We start from the raw sequence: 20,606 nt of genomic DNA, 5'->3' as shown, positions 1-20,606 counted from the left end.
TGGAACTATCTGTGCAGCTGGAGAGAGGTCAAAGGGAGACAGCCTAGGTTTAAGACTTAAAGATCAAAGTCCCAGACAGGGTTCCTGAGCACACGTGGCTTACAGGAAGCACTGGCTGCTCTTCCAGAGGCCCTGAGTTCAACTCCCAGCAACCATATGGTGGATCACAGACACCTATAATGAGATCTGATGCCCTCTTCTGGCATGCAGGTGTATGTGCAGATAGAGCATTTATATACATAAAAATATATAAATAAATCTTTGAGCCGGGCACACACATGTCATCCTAGCACTCGGGGGGGGGGGGGGGGGGGGGGGGGGGGGGGGGGGGCAGAGGCGGGTGGATCTTTGCGAGTTCGAGGCCAGCCTGGTCTACAAAGTGAGTCCAGGACAGCCAAGGCTACACAGAGAAAACATCTTTAAAAAGAAGAAGAAGAAGAAGAAGAAGAAGAAGAAGAAGAAGAAGAAGAAGAAGAAGAAGAAGAAGAAGAAGAAGAAGAAGAAGAAAGAAAGAAAGTCCACCAATATCACTGGTTTCTTGTAAGAACCCAGTGAAGTAGGAGCCTTAACAGCTCTCTGGAAACAGTATTCAAATCCCTAAAAATTCAATGAAGGATTCCAGCAACTGTGCTGTGACAAGCCAGTGTATATCACCTTTCCAGACAGAGTTCCCACCCTGGCTATGACCCTTTCACTTTAGGGTCACCTGAGGCCAGAGCCTATGGCATTCCCTACACAGACGCACTCGCCATCCAATGGCACGCAGCAAGCTCAGCGCGACGTGTTTACCCTGGGTGGGCGCCAACAGTCCCTGCCAGCAAACTCTGCCAAGAATGACCTCAGCAATCATGGCAGGGTGGGGCAGAGTCTGGCTGCCGATGTGTGCTCGGCCACACTGGAGGAGGCCCACCAGGACAGAACCATTCCTTTGGGGCCCCCAGGGCTGGTTGGAAGTCCTGTCTTAGAAACTTCAGGAATAACTGTGAAGGGCAGGCAAGAGGGGTGGCAGCCAGGGTCTGCAGCAGGTCAGCCTGGACATCTGAGGAAGCGGAACTACGTGGCTAAGAAGCGGGCTTAGACTTGGAACAGTGGGCCTAGCTACACAGTGGGGACTACATCAGGTCCAAGGTAAGATCTGCTGTGAGAATTTTTATCAGCATTTGGCTTGTACCACTACCTAGCCACTGCGTCTGCTTGTTAGGGCCCTTAGACAGCAGGGACATAATGACAACCCTGACTAGTGCATCTGTCCTAAGTCTGAGCTCAGGCCCAGGGGATGCTGGGAAGAAAACAAACATTTGCAGGCGAATCTCTGTGGACAGATGGCAGGGACCTCCACGATGACAGGATATATGTGCCTCTCTGCCATACAGCGCTGGGAAGACATGGCAGGCTCAAGAACAGCAATCTCATACAGTGTCACCGAGGTGATCATGGGCTTGGACAAGGGGGAAAACAATGATGAGACTCCATAGGGATGCCCATGTGACCACCCTGTCACACCTGCCCAGGTAGGCCATCCCGATGATCATGTCTCCTTAAACACATGTTATAAATCACAAAAGGTGATGGTGAACACAAAAGCTAAACAGGCAGACACATAATGACAGGGTAAAGAACAGGATAGCATAGTCTAAATCCTAAATTTATAGGAAAGGAACAATCCTTTCCCTGCCAGATGACAAAGTGTTTTTAGGGCACTCTGATGACCTGGGGGCATAACACCCCACCACACACACACACACACACACACACACACACACACACACACACACTATTTTACAGATATGGAAACTAAGGCTCAATGTGTAGGCACTTCTCTCAGCTGTCAGAAGCCTGGGTAAGCTGGAGAACCAGCTTCTAGCCTCAGACCTCCATCCCCATCAGACAGGAATTCTAATTGCTGGACTCCAATTATAGGCAGAAATTCCTGCAAGGGTGCCGAGATGGCGAGATGGCGGCCAAGCCAGATTTACAGCTCCATGAGGTCAGCTGCCTTTAAGGGGGCCCTTTTGGCCCTTGCTCCCTGCAGGTGCTCACTGGCTGTGAGCCTCAGGCTCATTAGCCTTATTCAGGTCCAAATGGGGCTTTTCCTCAGCCACAATCCTCACCTAGGCCTGTCTGCTCAGTAGCTATGCCTCCACTGGCCAAATTCCTGCTCAGTAATTAAGCCTTTAATTCAGTCCCTGTCTAGACAGCCATGCTCTTGGGGGGTGGAGGGGGACAGAGGAGATGAAATATATGTACATGGCTGGAAGCCACAGCAGCACTGCAGCCTTGACCTGCAGGCGCCCTGCCACATGTCAGGGTCCCCTACTCTGTCCACAGGCTGCTTCATGTGCCCACATCAAAGCTGTCTCCAGGCTCCTGGCTGCAGACACCCTGTCTGGGGCTCCCTTTGAAGCAGCACCAGCTACAGGCCATCCAAGAGACCAGCTCTTCTCCCAACAACCACTTCCCACATCCCCACATCCCCTCATCCCACAACTCAAAGATCCCCCAAGAAGTTAACAGGATAAACATCCATTCTGATCGTTGCAAAAGCGGAGGCGAAGCCGCTCCTGTTGGCCTCACTGCTGGGGAGACACGAAAAAGCAATGTGTGGTCATAATAAAGTCATGAGATGGAAAAACAGCTCCGAGGGAGCCAAGAGGGAGCCCTCAGCCTCAACCAGGAGGGCCAGTAGCTCGCACTAGGCCAAAACTCAAGTCCTTCTAGGATGAGTTCTCACCAGGCTGGAGAGAAACAGCAGCCTAAGAAGCCAGCATAAGAGACGGCTATGAAGCGGGGAAGTGTATAAGCACCATTATCTTCTGGGCACTGCCTGACGCTAAATGGGTAGGTAGCCTCAAAGTCAAGAAAGTGACTAGGGAAAGAGATGGCTCAGCCAGGCAGCCTGGATAATTATACGCAGGGCAGTGGCAGAAACAAGAGAGATCTTCAACATGGTGTATCTTAGTGTTTCTGTTGCTGTGAAGAGACACGGTGACCATGGCAACTTTTATAAAGGCTTACAATTCAGAGCTTTAGTCCATTGTCATCATGGCGGGGAAACATGGCAGCATGCAGGCAGACACGGTGCTGGAGAGGGAGCTGAGAGCCCTACATCTGGATCAACAGGCAGGAAGAGAGGGTGACCCTGGGCTTGGCCTGAGCTTCTGGGTTCTCAAAACGCCCCGTGAAATACTTCCTCCAACAAGGTCACACATACTCCACACCTTCCTATAGTGACGCTACCTATAGAGCTCTGAGGGCCATTTTCACTCAAACCACCACAAGGTGGAAGATAAGAACTAGTACCAAAAAGCTTTCCTTTAATCTTCAGATACACATCTGCGTACATGCTTGCACACACACTTAAAAAACCATAATAATTCTCAAGTCATAATCAGGGGAAATGAGTTGAAGGGACAGTATTGGTGGTCCTGGATATAGACGCCACATAAATTGCTAAATGCCAGCCATAGGCTAGATGCCTATGGTGAAATAGGCCAAGGGCTTGGTGCACAACATGGTTCTAGAAGGTTCTTCCTAGCTGGTTAAATTATATTATAGCTACCACACCAAGGAGGCCCTGGACCTTCACCTTCAGGGCACTCTGTCTACCTGAGAGGGAGCAGCCTAAACAAACTGTCTTCCCAGCGCCTGACGTAAGGATTTCAAGGACCAACATATCCCGTCAGCTCTCCAGATTTCCTGTCTGATGGGCCGAGCACGGATGAACATCCCGGGCTCAAGGGTAAAGGAGAACGGAGTCCGTGCCCTTGCTGTGGGCAACAGGGCACAGAGCCATCTACAATGTTAAGCACAGAGCACTACAGCGAGGATCTGTGTCTGTCTCACATGCAAGGAACAGAAATCCCGATACAAAATGAATACAGCCTTGTGTCTGAGGCCAGGCTTGTACCAGGACTGAGAAAAAGGAGGCACACTTTCGGAGGTGAACTAGGAGTGGGCTCATCCACTGAGCCCGGGTTTCAAACGCGGAAGGACAACACTCAGAACCACCAGCCTCCTCTACTCCATCAACCTTAGGATGCTTTCATGGTCACAAGACAGTCACCACCACTCCAGACATCACACAGAGACTGCAAGATGTCCAGTAGCAACATGACTCCTCAGAAAGGCAAAGGGACCAGTAAGATGGCTCATCAGGTAAAAGCAACCGGGGTTCCAAACCCAGGAAACGATCCACAAGGTCTGGGCTGCAACGTGTGTCTCAGCCAAGTCAAGACACAGGTGGCTGAGTGGAGCCTGGCCACAGTGGACCAGTTCACTTCTGGTTTACCTCACGCAAGTGCCTCCTCCTGCCTTGTTGCATGGTAGCTATTTCCGAAAAGCAATCTGTGGGACACACAGGACAGGCTTGTACCCAATGGGCTGGTGTGTGTGTGTGTGTGTGTGTGTGTGTGTGTGTGTGTGTGTGTGTGTGTGTGTGTGTGTGTCTATTGGGGAGGGGTCAACACTCACTCCCTCCTGACTAAGCTTCGGCAGTAGATCTACCCCAAGTGTTCTCACCAGACCCTCTGCCCAGTATACAGATCCTTGGGGCACAAAGCTGGCCAGTGGTGAAGGAAACAATTTGTACACAGAGGGAGGGGACAAGAGCCATTGTAACAGAACAAAATAGACAAAGCAGTTTAAGACCCATGACATAGGGACTATGTGGAGCTCACTGAAGTCTTACCTGGCATGCAAGCCCTTGTGTTCTACAGCCAGCACAAGGATATTTTTAAAAAACAACAACAACCAGATGGACCAGCCAACAGGAGCTGAGCCAGTAGTTCTCAAGTAAAGGCTTGGCCTTGGCTGTTTATGCTACGGAACCTTTTGGGGGAGTCTGTCGTACCCTCAGCCAAGCCCTGGTAAGCTTGGCCTTGGCTTCAATGTGTCATGTGATATAGGTTTCATTAGTGAACACAGGGTGAACTTCAACTGCCAGAAGTCCTCAGGGCATGAAAGCTGAGCCCCTGCTAAGTGACAGCCCATAAGGATGGCTCATTTGGGCTCTGGGTCCAACACCAAACAAGCTGGTGCCCAAGAAAGGATCAGGCACAACACGCACACAGGCACACATGCTTCTAATGTGTTCCACACTCACATGTACACATGCTTATAATGCGTTCCACATTCACATGTACACATGCTTATAATGTGTTCCACACTCACATGTACACATACTTCCAATGTGTTCCATGTTCCTAGGAGAAACATAGTGGGTTTGGGCTGAAGCCTGTAGTTTTGCTTGTTATATTTATTATTATTATTAGTGTTCATGTATGTGTGTGTGAGTATGTATGTATGTGTGTAGGAGTGTGACAGCACATATATGTTGGTCAGAGGACAGCTTTGTGGAGTCAGGTCTCTCTTTCCACCTTTACATAGCTCTGGAATCACTCAGGTCATCAGGCTTGCCGTGGCAAGCGCCTTTACCCACTGAGCCATCTTTCTGGCCCTGGGTCCTATATTAACTCGGCCTATTGCCTGATTGATTCCTCTGGCTCTTTCTTTTACCTCCTCCAAGAATAAGGGAGCCGAGTCCAGTCAGTTGTGATGATTAAGGCTCTTTCCAGATGTGGCCATTACTGAAAATTCCATTAGTGGTAACAAGATAGGTGAAATCAGAGAGGTAATGGGGCCCTTAGACTGCAGATGGCTCCCAGTGAGGTCTCAAGATCTCTGAAGACTTCTGAAGCATCACTCAGAGAGATGTCTGGAGTTTGTGAGGTGGTCATTTAACCAGTTGTCCTCCAGAAAGGGCTGCAAAAAGCCAGGCCCCTTCACTAGCTCAGCTGCTGAGCCCAGGCACTCACCTTTTTTCCTGAAGCTAAAACGAAGAGCAATAAAACAAACCAAGGAAGCCAAAATGAAGGGAAAGTGGCCAATTTTTCTTTTTTCTTTTCTTTTTTTTTTTTTTTTTTTTTTTTTTTTTTGTAACCTAATGAGCCAACTCAATCACTTCTTTCTCTCCTTTGAGAAGTACAACAGGTTCCTCAGTTGCAAAAATATTTTTGTTGCTGAGTCTGCAGTTCCCTGTGTCTGCCAGCTGCCCAGCACACTCCTGTTTAGGGCTGGGGCTTTCAGTCTGGGCCTCATGTTGGCTGAAGTTTTCTTCAAAGGCTAATGTTTCAGCCACTGGCTGCAGCTCAACTGAGTGACTCAACATGCCTTCTGGAGACAGTTGTGTCAACCTTTCATTTTCTTTAAAACTGTGCAGTAGAGGGAAGAGGAAAGCAGAGGGGGTTTGAGGGAGGGAGATGATTCCATCAGAGCTTGCCTAAAGGAGAGGGGAGCGTGTCCAACCTGGGTGATGACAAACACAGCACATGACCAGCCAGGGTGGTAGAACCATGGGCTGTGGACCAAGCAAATCAAAGCTTTTGCTGAGGACCAGGCCTAGCATCTTCAGGGCAATGTGAAACAAAACATGGCGCCTTGTTCATAGGATTGCTCCTTTTTCCTACATACTCTCCCCATATCTTCATGGTGTGTATTTGCTTTGGTCCTTGAAGAACAACAACAAAAAAAAATTCCTCGATTGCCAAGTGCAGACACCCAATTGGCCTCACAACCCAGCATTTGCCACCCGCCTATGTAACTTGCGCACTGAGCCAACTCAGGTAGGGAAGTAAAGCCTGGCATCTCTCCTTCCCAAGGCTCAACCCATAGATGATGGATGACCTCAAAGGCTTCGGCATTACCACTTCTATTCTGGGATATGTTGGGTACCTAGGTCAGAGTAGAAGCTTTCTTTGCCTGGTGATCCTCAGAACATACCATCAGTCCTGTCACTCCAAGCCCTGTATAACTCTCTGCCCTAAGATCTGTGAAGTAGGCAATAACCCAATGCCAATGCCTCTTCCAGGCATGGGATATAGTTACAATCACTATGAAAAGAAGAGGGGGATGGGCAGGGTCAAAAGTCCCTGTAGCATGGTAGTAGAAAAACCAGGGGCTAGCCTGAGGAAGACTAAGGAGAAAGAATCACCTGAGCCAAGGCTCAAGGCTACCTAAGCATACACCATTGCTCCATTGGGTATCTAGGACAAGACCCAAATTCAAAGATCAAATTGGGACAAAAGCCTCAAAGCACAGGACCTTTCTGAGCCCAGGGCTTATAAATAAATGTACAAATCACATGTCCATAGAGTCTATCTGCCAAGTGCACCAAGAGTGAGATGCTTAGAATTTAGATTACAGAAGAAGGGTATGAATGACAGCAAGGTCAAAAGTATAACCTTGGCAGGGTCAAGGATGGCTGTGCTGCATGAAGGAATGAGACTAAGGAGCTGAGAGGCCAGGGCAGGAAGGATCTGCTACGTGGATACTGAGATGACCCAATGTATCCAGGCTCATGAGATTGGTGCCGCTGTGTTACCAGCACCCATTTCCTCATCTGACATGCTATTGGTGCCTAGGGATGGAGGACACATGAGAAGTTGGTTGGGAGGGAGATGGAAGACGTGAGAGCGATGGGGGGAGATGGGAAGAGAAAGAGAATGCAGGATGAAAAAAGAAAGAAAGAAAGAATATAAACAATAAAGTGCAAGTTCCTTTCCCCTGTTTATGAACACCACCATAATATTTAGTCTCCTGTGAGATATATCAAGAAATGTTTGCTATTTCGAATATCCTCTTGCTCTGTTTTAGACCACAAAATGTCAACAGCTCTATATGGGAGCCAACAGCCAGGGGCTCCTGGAACCCACAGGAGAAGAAACAGGATGTTGATAAAGCCTTCTCGATACATCAACCCTTTGACCACAGACCTCAGCATAGCTGCTACTTCAATGTCCGGTCATGGCAGATACTCAATAAATTCTTAGAAAAATTAACGAACAACCTTAAAAGATCTATTAGGATCTTAGAAAGGATGTGGATGGTGGGGGGGGGGGGGGGGAGAAGGGGCAGGAGGGCTAAGGTCTAGCATTTTGTCATGGTAACTAACATGAAATGCCTTGGTTTGCAATTATCTATAAAGTGTTTTTGCTATAAGATTTCAGTGTCGTGTATAACAAGTGTCTTGTCAATTAGTGTGTTTATTAGAACAATCAGTCCTCAATCTACCACAAGGTCTTACCTCTCCCTAACCATACAAAGAGTTCTGGAGAGTTCAGAAACCAGTTAAAGGAAATTGTGTCCTATGTCCAGAGGATTAAGAACTCTTTTCACTTTGAGCCTCTCGGGAAATTGACTACATACATAGAAGGCCTTGGATATTCCCAGAAGAGGAGCAGGGGAGGCAACAAACCAAGGCCAATAAGAAGCATAGACAATACAAAAAGATAATGGCTAAGCAGAAACGCTGGCCTTGTGGTCTAGAAGTTATCATAGGCTCACTGAAAAAGGCCCATTTGCCCATGGCCAAAGATCCAGATCATCCAGGCTGGACAGGAAAGAAGAATTAAGAAGCTTCACTCACCATCTCCTACCTGTCCTTATGGCTAGCTCCAGGCATCCCATCTCACCTAGACTGTCCCTTCTGCAGATGAGCTCCCCACCTACGCCTCCTACGGAGCCATCCGGCCTCTCACAGATTCTTGCCCTTCTTCCCTTTGTTGCCCTCACTCCATTGCACCCCCGTCTCCCACACTAATCTTCAGCTCCATGGCTTGTGCCCACTGTTGCAACATGAGTAGACCGAGCAATGTTTGGCCAAGACGTGTGTTCAATAAGCACATACGACACCAGCAAGTGAGCGAGGACCCAGAGGAGCTTAACGCCGGAGAGTAACTTATAAAACATCTTGTAGGGGCCAGAGAGATGGCTCAGTGGTTAAGAGCTCCGTCTGCTCTTCCAGAGGTCCTGAGTTCAATTCCCAGCAACCACATGGTGGCTCACAACCATCTATAATGTAATCTGATACCCTCCTCTGCAGATAAAGCACTCATATGCAATAAATAAAATAAATAAATCTTTTTTAAAAATCTTGTAATTCTAGTAAAGTCCTGTTTACCAACACCACAAAGAAATGACAGACTGACACCTCTCTCTCTCTCTCTGCTCAGTCAGTCTGCCAAAACCAAAGCCTCATTTCCAGAGAGGCAAACTCCTCCCCAAAGAAAGACAAGTGGAGTCAGCCTCACTGTCTGCACTTCTTTTGGTCCCTTTCTGTTTCACTTGGTACGCATTCTTTCCAGACACTTCCTGTTCCCTCAGAATAAGGATTCTATCTGTCACTAGTGTTGGCAAAGCCTCGCTGCGAAGCACTGGAAAGCAAATATGTCTGGCTTCCCTTGCCATTTGGTCTCCAGGCCAAGTATGCAACTCCTTTGGTACAGAACGAAAGCAGCTATCTAGTGAACAGGCATGGGTGTTCTGATAAAACTTTATTTACAAAAGCACATGGGGGTCAGATATGGACAAGAGGCTACAGATGGCCAATCCAGACTCTAACACACAGACATGATCATGACAATTGAGTAGACCCCATTACGTCTCCCCCTCCATGAGAAGGGCAGGAGAGATTCCCGGTGAACAGAGATTTGCTTTGCCTGAACCATAATATTCTCCCTCTGATTCCCTGCAAAGAGTGCCAGAGCAGAAAAAGGCATTGCCATATTAAGAGAAAAATGGAGCCAAAGAATTTCCTCAACCATCAGCGAAGTTCTTGAAATGGAGCCAGAGAACACACAGGGCTCCCGGCTCTGAGTTTTGGAAAGTGAAATATTTTCACATGCTAAAATGATCTACAATCAAAACAGGGAGCCGAGCCGCCATCAACTTCTGGACAGGAGGCTGGCACTGCAGAATAAAAGCCACCTTCCACGACCCTGTCTGCACTTCTTCCCTCATGAAATACGCATGCTCACACCCCAATTTTAAAAAAGGCAAAAATCAATCAGGTAATAATAGCAGCTTTGTCGTATCAACAGGATCTGCGGCATCTTTGACAACTGCAGCAGAAGTCTTCCTACTTCTGGGAGAAAGGGCCACACAAAGAGCGGAAGAGCATCCCAAATGGACAAACACAAAAGCCAGATAGGAAGGGAAACATCCAAAAGATGCAGGCTTTGGTTATCTGATTGGCTTTGGAGGAGCGCATGGGGCTTAGTCAGCACCCTCTAACAGTCAGGTTGCCTGAGGAGAACAGAACCAGTGTGAGTCACACCCAGCTTCATGCTGCCCCGCCTCCCTGGCTCCAGCCTCATGCCAAGAGGCCGCCTGGGCCTTCCTCCCTCAGATCACCAGAGGCCACTCTCCACACCCTGGGCCAAATTCTGAGACGTTTAGATATGAAAGCCCCAGTACACACACACACACAGCACCAGTGACCCTGCTCTGAACTCTGTGATCAAGCATCAGTCTTCAGGTCCTGTCAGCAGCAGGCTCAGCAGTAAGAGGACCCTCAGTAAACAAAACCAACAGTACCCAGAGGCTATGCCTCCACCACTTCAAACAGGTCCATGGGGCTGGTGAGCCAAAGACGGCCAGGCACCATTGTAGGCCTAAGGGGAAAAAGAAAACCACCTCAAGCCTGGGTAAAGCTTGTGTCCAAATATTTACCTGGTGGTTGGCGTCAGGGAAGAGAACCCACAGGAAGTCTCATTGCCTCATCAACACTCTTGAGGTCCCAAGACCACAGGCTCAGTGTAGGCCTCGCTCGGGCTCTATCAGGCCAAAGCCAGAAGTGGGAGGCCAGAGTGCGCAGTCAGCGACTACACAGTCCTCTTATCTGAAACTGGATCCGAAGAGCTACGTACTTGGCACGGTGTCTCTCTGGATCCATCACACGGGAGCTGTGGGCCTGGCTAATCTCTGAGAAGATGCTGTTGTCTCTGTTAGGGTTTCCACTGGTCACGGTCTACACCATGACCAAAAAGCAAGTTGGGGAGGAAAAACTATTTGGCGGCTTACACTTCATTATCACTGCTCATCATCAAAGGAAGCCAAGACAGGAACTCAAACAGGTCAGGAACCTGGGGGCAGGAGCTGATACAGAGACCCATGGAAGGTGCTGCTCGCTGGCTTACTCCCCATGGCTTGCTCAGCCTGCTTTCTCATAGAACCCAGGACCATCAGCCCAGGGATGACGCCGCCCACAATGGGTTGGGCCCTCCTCCATCAATCACTAATTAAGAAAATGCCTCACAGCTGGATCTTATGGAGGCATTTTTCTCTATTAAGAATCTCTCCTTCCAGATAACTCTGGCTTGTGTGTCAACCTAACATAAAACTTGCCAGCACAGCTGTCCAGCACCCATGACCTGACCCGAAGGCCAAATGTAACGTGTCCCTCATGCTCAAGCAGAGGAATGTTGTGTCAGAGAAAAACAAGTGAAGAGCTGGGGAAATGGCTCAGTCAGTGAAACACTCGCTATGCGGGCCTGCGGGCCTGCGCTTGATACTCTGAACCACACACACAAAACAGCTGGGTGCAGAGGCACACACCTGTGATCCCAGCACTAGGGAAGTAGAGATGAGAGAGGCCTTGGAGCTTGCTGGCCAGCCAGTCTAACAAAATCAATAAGCTCCGCGTTCGGCAAGAGACCACACCTCAAAGAAAGGGTGGAAAGCAGTTGTGACCTAAACACAGAGAGAGAGAGACAGACAGACAGACAGACAGACAGACAGACAGACACAGACACAGAGACACAGACACAGAGACAGAGAGACAGAGACAGAGTCAGACAGTGACACAGAGACAGACAGAAACAGACAGACAGGGAAAGAGAAATTGAAATCATGTGAAGCTTGGTACAGGGTCACATGCCTGACATCCTAGGTATCTGGGAAGCTGAAACAGGAATACCACTTGAACCCAGCACTTTGGGGCTATTCTGAGCAACATAGTAAAACATACACACCCAAAAATGATGGAACGCTACAGAAGTATAAACAGTGACAAATTCCTATTTAAATGAGGAAGGAGAGCAACTACAGAATGTATGGAATCTTGAGGCTTGTCCCTCCCCATGATGGGGGAGGGGCTGAGGGGACTTGGATGTGTGGGGAACTACTCTATGCAGTGAGTCATGCAAAGGACGTCCCTGGAGTCTAACACAGGATGTGATCGCATACCTGAAGGACAAGGGAAGGCCAGAAGAGAGGAGAGCTGTGCAGAGATGGCGAGGAGTAGGAGGATGAAGGAAGAGGCTCCAGATCAAGGCAGGTGGTCCCAGGACGAGTTCAGGACACTGAAACGGTGCTACAACCCTTTAATATGGTTCCTCATGTTGTGATGACCTTCAACCATAAAACTATTTTGTTGCCACTTCGTAACTGTAACTTGTGCTGCTGTCATGAATCCTCATGTAAAACATCTGACACGTGACTGCCCCCTCCAAGGAGGTTGGGACCCACAAGCAGAGAATGGCTGCTCTGAAAGAAGGTTTACATAGACTGGGTGGAACTGCATCTGAAGAAATCAGTACAGCTGGAAAACCAGCTGTGGAACAAAATTTCCCTCTACCTTCTTAACACGTTCCCATATTTCTGCCCATGCCCCTGCTCCAGGCTAAAGACACCCAATAGGCTCACTTTTTACATTTCCCTCCATCTCTCATGAGCTCTATCCTCTTCTTCAAGTGCTCGGGGGAGGGGGGTGCAGGGGGTTGGGGGGGGCAAAAAAAAAAAGGAAAGAAAAAAAAACTGCCTTTGGATTAAAGTTAAAAATATTCCATCCACATGGCCAGTGGTTCGTGTTAAACACATTTGGAAGTAGTTTGTATCCCCAGCTGAACTAGTTCGCCCTCAAAGCTGCTTTCCATTAAAATGTTTACATGTGTGACCCCACCCCCACCTCCAGACCAACACGGATGCCATTGAGGACCCTTAGTTTCAGCTCTGGAACAGGAGCATCCCAGGAGGCCAGAGGGAAGACCCACAGGGGTCACCTCTCCTTCACAGCAGGCTGCCCCATGTGAGCCTTTCCCACTAAGTTCTTTAGGGTCTCAAAATGCAGCAAGCAGAGTCCTGTGTCCACATGTGTCAACTCAGCAGAGAGAAACAAGAGTCTTTTGGTCACAAGCCCAGAAACCTCTCTGACAACTGCAAACCAAGCAGCTTCAAGCCCTTAGAGATGTGAGGAACTCTGTGGGTGGGAGGAAGTGGAGAGACTCTGGGAAGCCCCCCCCCCCCTCTCTCTGTAGTACAGTGGCCTTACACAGTGGCCTTTGCATGAGCAGGCACCATCAACAGTTTGCAATTTTAAAGGGCAGCATATGCTTGCCCTGCTTGGGCCTTGGGGCTTGAGGCACTGTGGCTTCCAGCCCCACCCAGGCTGTCTGTTGGCAGAGGAAAACATCCTCCCAAAGGAAAGATGGCTGCTGCTCTCAGGGGGGAAAAACAACAAAAAGAGATACATATCAAGAGGACAGTGACATGAGACGTCCACTGCACCTTCCCTTTCATAAAAGACATGTTCAGTAAGGACAGTTTGTGTGTGAGTCATAGACAACCTTTCAAGCAAGCCCATGATGAGGATGACAAACTGGGCCCTGTCACCAGGCCCTGAATTAGCTTGCGGATGTGGTCATGGTCCCACGCTAGCTTCATTGGGCAGTCCTTAAATGGCTCTGGGGAGGTCCAATCATAGTCTCACAAGACAAAGTGCCCTTGCAGATGATGTTCCCGCCTGAAGCGTAGGCTGACCCTGAACTTGATGTTTAGGGGAAGCTGTCCTTAAGCCCCTCATCTTCCTGCCTCCACATCCTCCCTGCCTCAAATGCTGAGGCTGTCTGCTTCCTCTGTCCTTCCCTGACCTGTTCCTTCGTTGCTGCCCACCAAGCAAGTGCCTCTCCCATCCACAGCCCACCACACCTTAAATCACACCACACATTAAGGGGTAGATCCTGCTGGAAGGCAACTCACCTGGGTGACCAGTTCCTTCCTAATCAAAGCTTTGTTATGAACCAGACTCTCCCCAAAAATAACTCATCAGAACAGGGTCAAACAAAAAAGGGAGGCTAGTCACCAGAAATCAGGCTTTGGTGTGGGTGGGTGTCTGCAACTTAATAGCCTCTCATTTCCAATTCCGTTTTCAAAAGCTACAACAGTTCAATTTTACATTTCCAAACACCCTTGGGTGGGGCAGGAGGGGGGGAGCACATGTCAAACAGCAGGCTTCCTAAAGAGCTAGAGTCCTAGAGACTGAAATCCTTCACACAGCTCCTCTGTTGAGAGCTTTCACATTTTGCCTGGACATGCCAGAGGTGACACGAGGCTCCTGTCTCCACATTGGCTCAGAATCAGAAAAGAACATCCCTGGGCTGGAAGCAGTCGCTTGGTATGCACCCAACGCATTCCAAACATGAAATTACTTGAAGAGACAGCTCACACACACACAAACACACAGGCCTGGGCCCTGCCTGCAGATGGCCAGGAGGCCCCCCACCCCACACCCTCAGTGCTGGCTGTCTTCCATGAGCTCAGCAAGTCTGAAGGTCCTGCATGTGGCCACTGGCTGTGCTATTTCAGCCAACCTCCTTCCGGTGCCGCATTCTAGACACCTCGCTAGCCGCTGTTTGTAAATGGAGATGTGGCGATCTTTCCACGGGCTATTTAAGGCCAAGCTATTCCATCTCTGTGTCCCTGTGGTGCCTGGAATCTGCAGCCTGGCTCTGAGAAGGCTAAGTAAGGGTGATAAGGTGCAGGTGTGGTCTCTGAGCATCCTTTCTTCTTTTATGAAATGGGACCAACACAGCTACTCTGCATATTAGAGGATGCTTAGATGTGAAGGCGGAGCCTGACCCAGTTATCTTGGAACCAACAAACACGTTTAGAAAGATGAGCTGTTGATAGAAATTCCACAGTAACTTAGCAGAAACAGCACACAACTGTGACCTCGTTAAAAAAAAAAAAAATCAGTCGCCTACATGGGCACAGAGCCTGTACCGACTATAGCCTTTAGCCACAAGTGGTAGCTGAAGAAGGTAAGGGAATAGGCCAGTGGTGGGAGTTTTCTGAAAGGCTGCCCAATGTTATTTTAAAAGAAATAACAAAAAAAGGCGGGGCTCAGAATCCTGCTGCTCCAACAGTACACTGAACTTTCTGCATCCAAGACTGAGAACACACAGTCGGACTTTACACGTAGCTGATTTCAGTCAGATAAGAAGCTGAGAAGCAAGCAAAAGCATCACAGAAAGATGCCATCCTTCATTACCCGCCCTACCCAGTGTCTTTTTCTGCACCAACCACCAAGTTCCCACTGACCCCTCTACCTTCTAGCTGAAGAGATTTCCAAGGAAAAGAAGAAAACAGAAACCGCAGCGAAGATCACATCATCATGTGAGCTACATGAGGTGGACTGGGACTTTTGCTGGTGATCCAATTAGAACTAGATTTAGTCTCAGGCATGAAGACTTTGCTAATGAGGGGTAGGGGATGTGGCTCCGTTAGAAGAGTGCCTGGCTAGCTCCCACAAAGCCCTGGTTTGACCCCCAATACTGAATAAACCTGGCTTGGTCATACGCGTCCATAGGCCTCACATATGGAAGTAGAGGCAGAGGAGTCAAAGGTTCAAAGCCACCCACAGGTGTTTGAAGGCAACCTGTGCTATAGGAGACAAAAAAAACAAACAAACAAAAAAAAAAACAAAAACAAAAAAAAAACTTTTGCTGAGCAAAAATGACTGCAAACAATATTAAATAAAAAAGCATTTTCTCTTTTCCTTTAATAAAACAATTTTTGCTGGGTATGGTAGTGCATGCCTTTTAATCTCAGCACTTGGGAGGCAGAGGCAGGAGGATCTCTATGAGTTCAAGTTCAGCCTGGTCTACAAAGTAAATTCCAAGACAGGTAGAACTTGAGACCTTGTCCCAAAATCACACACACACACACACACACACACACACACACACACACACACACACACAAAATCAATCAACCAATCAGATAAGACTAGACCTACATACACTCCAACAACCCCCAAAGGGATTCCATATAAAATTTCTCAAGTTGAGCTCACTCTTGCTATGTCTTCTTTTTGTACCTGGCCCTGCCTCTAAGTTACATGCTCATAGAAAATGATAATTTGGGCAGATATTACATTCTAACCCTTTTCAGGGGGCTGTGTGTTTAAAGTATAAAAAGCTTAATGGGGAGCTGGAGAGATACCTGAGTGGTTAAGAGTGCACACTGCTTTTTGTGGAGTCCCAATGTCACAGGCACCTGGTGTCAGGTGGCTTTTAACCCTGTAACCAAAGCCCCAGGGTATCAATATCTCTATGTACATACACATACAAACACAACACATAATTAACCCTATTCCATAGACCCAGAGAATCCAGGACCCCTCAGTGGAGACAAACATAACTTTGTAACAGGCACTTCACCATCAGGGGCAGGAGTTTCAGTCTCACCGGATCCCAGATACCCACTCTCCTCTTTGCAGCCAACTGTTTTATAAAGGTACAATGCTACTTCAAAACCCTCTGATCTGAGAGCTGGCTTCTTCCAAGGCCTTCTGGAGCCCCTCCTCTCCCACCAAGGCCCTCTTTGGTGAGACCTGTCTGGCCCTAAAGCTTCTGTGGGGGGGGGGGCGTGGTAGTAGCGGTAGTGGTGATGGTGGTGATGGTGGTGGTAGTGGTGATGGTGGTGGTGATGATGGTGGTGGTGATGGTGGTGATGGTGGTGGTGATGGTGGTGGTGGTGGTGATGGTGGTGGTGATGATGGTGGTGGTGATGGTAATGGTGGTGATGGTGGTGGTGGTGATGGTGGTGGTGGTGGTGGTGATGGTGGTGGTGGTGATGGTGGTGGTGGTGGTGGTGTGGTGGTGGTGGTGGTGGTGTGGTGGTGTGGTGGTGGGTGATGGTGGTGGTGGGTGGTGGTGGTGTGTGGTGGTGGTGGTGGGGTGGTGGTGATGGTGGTGGTGGTGGTGGTGTGGTGGTGTGTGGTGGTGGTGGTGGTGGGGTGGTGGTGGTGGTGTGTGGTGTGATGGTGGTGGTGGTGGTGGTGTGGTGGTTGGTGGTGGTGTGTGGTGGTGGTTGGTGGTGGTGATGGTGGTGGTGGTGATGGTGGTGGGGTGGTGGGTGGTGGGGTGTGTGGTGTGGTGGTGTGTGGTGGTGGTGGGTGGGTGGTGGTGGTGGTGATGGTGATGGTGGTGGTGGTAGTGGTGGTGGTAAAGTTTCCAGGGTTCCAGAGAGCTCTGATTTCCTCACCATCCCCATGTCCGGTCTCTGAGACCTGAGCTCTGCAGACCGGAAAGGCAAGCTGGCCTCAGATGCTTCTCACCTGGTGGTCAATTTTGATAAGTGCGATGTCTGCCTTTTCATCCACATCCTTGATTTTGGCTTCGTAGGTAGCTCCGTTCTTCAGCTCAACCTTGACCCGGTTTTTGTTGGTCACCACGTGGGCATTTGTCACAATCAATCCATCCTCAGACACGATAAACCCAGACCCACTGGCCACTGGCACCTCCCTCTTGGAGAAAGGGAGCCTGCAACAGACATTAGTTGAGTCTGAGCACCTCAAAACCCTCACTTACACACACAAGTAGATGATTCTGCGAGAGCAACCCGCGCCAATCTCTTGAGAATTTAACATTTTAAAAATAACATTAAGCCACTTTTTGGAATGCATCAAAAATATTCCACTTAGATAATATTCCCTGGGAATCTCTTCAGAGCTAGAAGTTATTAAAATGCTAACAGGGCCAAGATGATAGATCTAAATAGGGAAATTTTCCTACGGCAGAGAACTTGGTCCTAACACGGGGATGACGTTCCTGACATTTTAATGCGCTTCAGAAGCAGCTCTGTGTTATTTATTAGTGTGGGGGAAAGGAAGCCTCTTTACTTGCGATACAATTCAATATGAACCACAGCAGGAGCGATCTTCTCCACCACATCAGCAATAAAGTTGTATTTGTGACGCAAACTGTTGGGATCTTCTTGCCCTGAGGACAAAAGCAAAGATGAGAGGGTTTAGTGACGGTGGCCTGTGCTGAGGCCTGGAATAAGATATGTGTTAGAGGGAGCCAAAAATGAATTAAAACATCAACACACACACACACACACACACACACACACACACACACACACACACACATGCCTCTCTGTGGAAGGGAAGCAATCGTTCTCCAGGCTCTGGCCTATGAGTAAGAACTGGGACCTTTCCAGTCCTCTTATGACCCATCACAGCTGCATGGCTCCAGGTTCCCCAAGAAGTTCCGGGGCATCTGTGGATTGTTCTTGTTCCACATAACTGGGCACAGGGACATGCAAGGGCCAGCTTCCTATGCTAGAAGGAAGCGAGCCTCCATAAACAAGGAGGCCTGTGGTCCCCTCTTGCTTCCCCTCAGCCTGGTTTCCCTCCCTAAGCTGCTTGATATAGCCATAAATCTCTCTTCCCATGGTGTGATGTCCTGAGTTTCAGAAAACGACTGCAACTTCGTGGGAGACAAACTAATTTGACAAATTCATGGCAGAGACATCTTATTATGTCTGCTTTCAAACCCTTTTAATTTTCTACTTTGTGGCATACTTTGATAATGGGTACTGTTACCATATCGTCTTTGGGGAAACTGAGGCAAGAATTTCTCCACGGATACTAAATGGTCTTAAAAACAAATATAGATAACAGGAAACACTAGCAAGCCCCTCCCCAAACGATATTATTTCATCTATAGCAGCACACTTCTTCTCCCAGGTTTCTAGGTAGTTTGATTAATCAGTGTGTCCCCTTGAATGCCCAAATAAACGATGGAACTATGGGAGTGGAAACGTTCCTTCTGAACAGAGTCTGGTGAACATCACCGAGAGACAGCTGTAAACCAAGAGAGCATCTGGGCTTCCTGGGACCAGCTTCCTGGGCAAGGACCAAGTGGAGGTTTAACTGCAGCTGGCCAGCAACCAGAGGGCACGTGGTTGTTCTGAAACCACCAGAAGTACAGCTCTGGGACTCCTGTCCTGAAAAATAATTAACTCGCTTCTCCTTTCTGAAGTGCTGTATTAGGCACAAGGTGAACTGCTCACACCAAGGTGGACACAAATATGGGGTTTCAGGCTCCAGTGAGAAGCAGGTGTCTTTCTCGGACATAGTAGGGAAAATGGCTCCAATAACTGTCCACCAAGAAAGCTACAAGGATCTGGCCTACACACATGAAGGCCTAAGGCCCATCCTCAACCCACAGGGTAGACTCCATTTCATTGTCTCTGGGATGAGTTGTGTGTGTGGTCTGCTCCTTAGGGTCTGATGCCCGATTGGAGCTCTCAGTCTGACAGGAGCATCAAGACAAAGAGCAAGCATAAGGCTCTGGGAACAGGCACAGGGATCCTCCATTCTCTAGATGAGGTGGAAGGAGCAGGGAAGATGATCAGCCGGCTGCCGGCTTCCATTGCTGTCCACAGAGAAAACAGAAGCAATGAAGCACAGGGACGTCAAAACTTGCTCAAAGGTGGACAAAATGTGACCCCCTAGAGCAGAGATGCATGTCCTCTGCACCTGCAGCTTCAGAGCATCTTCCCATGTAAAGGGCAGCATGCTGGAGGGGCTCCATCCCTGTTTCATTTAACCGGAGGGAGCAGATGCTGCCGCCTCCTTGTGTCTTCAGACACCCTGGTGTCCCTGTTGCTTCGATCTCCACTTCATTCCTCTATCCTCCTTGTGGAATGGTCAGCCCAGAGACAGACATCCACCCCATTGACAAAGCCAGGCTTTCTCTGCCAAAATCACCCCATAGCTGTAACCAGGCTGGCTCTGCCAGAACCTGCTCTCCCAGGGAATGCAGAGGGATGGAGGATGCTGCATCCAGACCTTGGAAGAATGCCAAACACTAGCTCTGCCCTCTGATGGTCATTGATGGCTCTGTGCCTCGGTCACATCACCAGACTCTACTCCTCTGAGCTTAGTCCCTTGTCATAAAAAAATAGCGTGAAGATAAGAGCACAGAACCCAGAGTTGGCTTCGCAGGATGAGAATGTATGATCTTCTGCCCAGAAAGTTCTTGATGAAGCCATGGGATACATGTAGTTCAAGAAGAGATTGGCTGCTCAGAGGAGGCTCCGGGCGGATTGGAGCACTTCAGACATCAGTGAACCAGCGGGGATAAGAGGAGCAGAGGCACAAGCTATGAAAACTCAAGCAGGTCCTGGAGCTCCCAACAGCATCACTAAGGCCACTCCTGCACTGGTCTGATGGGTAGAGCCTGAGAGAACAGGCTCGTTCTCTAATCATAACCTGTGCCTGCCTCCCAGCTCACAAAGTTAAACCCACCGCTTTGTGGAAGAGGCCAGTGGTTGGGTTAGTACATGATCTAGCCCAAACTGCAGCCCAAGTGGGCATCAACCCCAATGGAGCAACCCACCCGAAGGCAGCAGCAAGTCCAGCACACACTAAGGAACAACACACACACACACACACACACACATGCACACATTGCACACGCATGCACACAAACACACACAAGCATTGCTCCCTTAACATGGAAGGATGAAAGTCTGTGGGGCTGAGGCTAGCCCTTCCTAACCGTCCCATGGCTATACAGAGCAGAGAGCCAGAGCTGGCTGCCCTGAAGTAATGGACCATGTACAATGAGGCAAGAGAGGAAAATAAAAAGCATGGAGATGAAAAAGGGAGGCATAACAATTACCTCTATTTCTATTCCTAGAAAACCCTTAGGAATATAAGAATAAAATACCAGGATAAGTGAGTTTACCAGCACGAT

The 20,606-nt window shown here is 48.8% G+C and overlaps 1 protein-coding gene across 2 annotated transcripts in view; it reads right to left on the bottom strand.

Moving 5' to 3' along the window:
* The window catches only part of Htra1 (HtrA serine peptidase 1), a 52,923-nt gene that overhangs the window by 6,851 nt on the left and 25,466 nt on the right, over positions 1–20,606 (bottom strand). For both annotated transcript variants that reach the window (XM_051145437.1, XM_051145438.1), the window contains exons 2-3: positions 17,738–17,837; positions 17,174–17,378 (exon numbers count right to left, since the gene is read on the bottom strand). In XM_051145437.1, the coding sequence (XP_051001394.1) occupies positions 17,174–17,378; positions 17,738–17,837 (305 nt within the window). The remainder of the gene's footprint in view (positions 1–17,173; positions 17,379–17,737; positions 17,838–20,606) is intronic.

This window comes from Acomys russatus, chromosome 5, assembly GCF_903995435.1.
Source record: "Acomys russatus chromosome 5, mAcoRus1.1, whole genome shotgun sequence".
Taxonomy (NCBI): domain Eukaryota; kingdom Metazoa; phylum Chordata; class Mammalia; order Rodentia; family Muridae; genus Acomys; species Acomys russatus.
The sequence above is the reverse complement of the archived record's forward strand: the minus strand, read 5'-3'. Positions and strand labels throughout refer to the sequence as shown.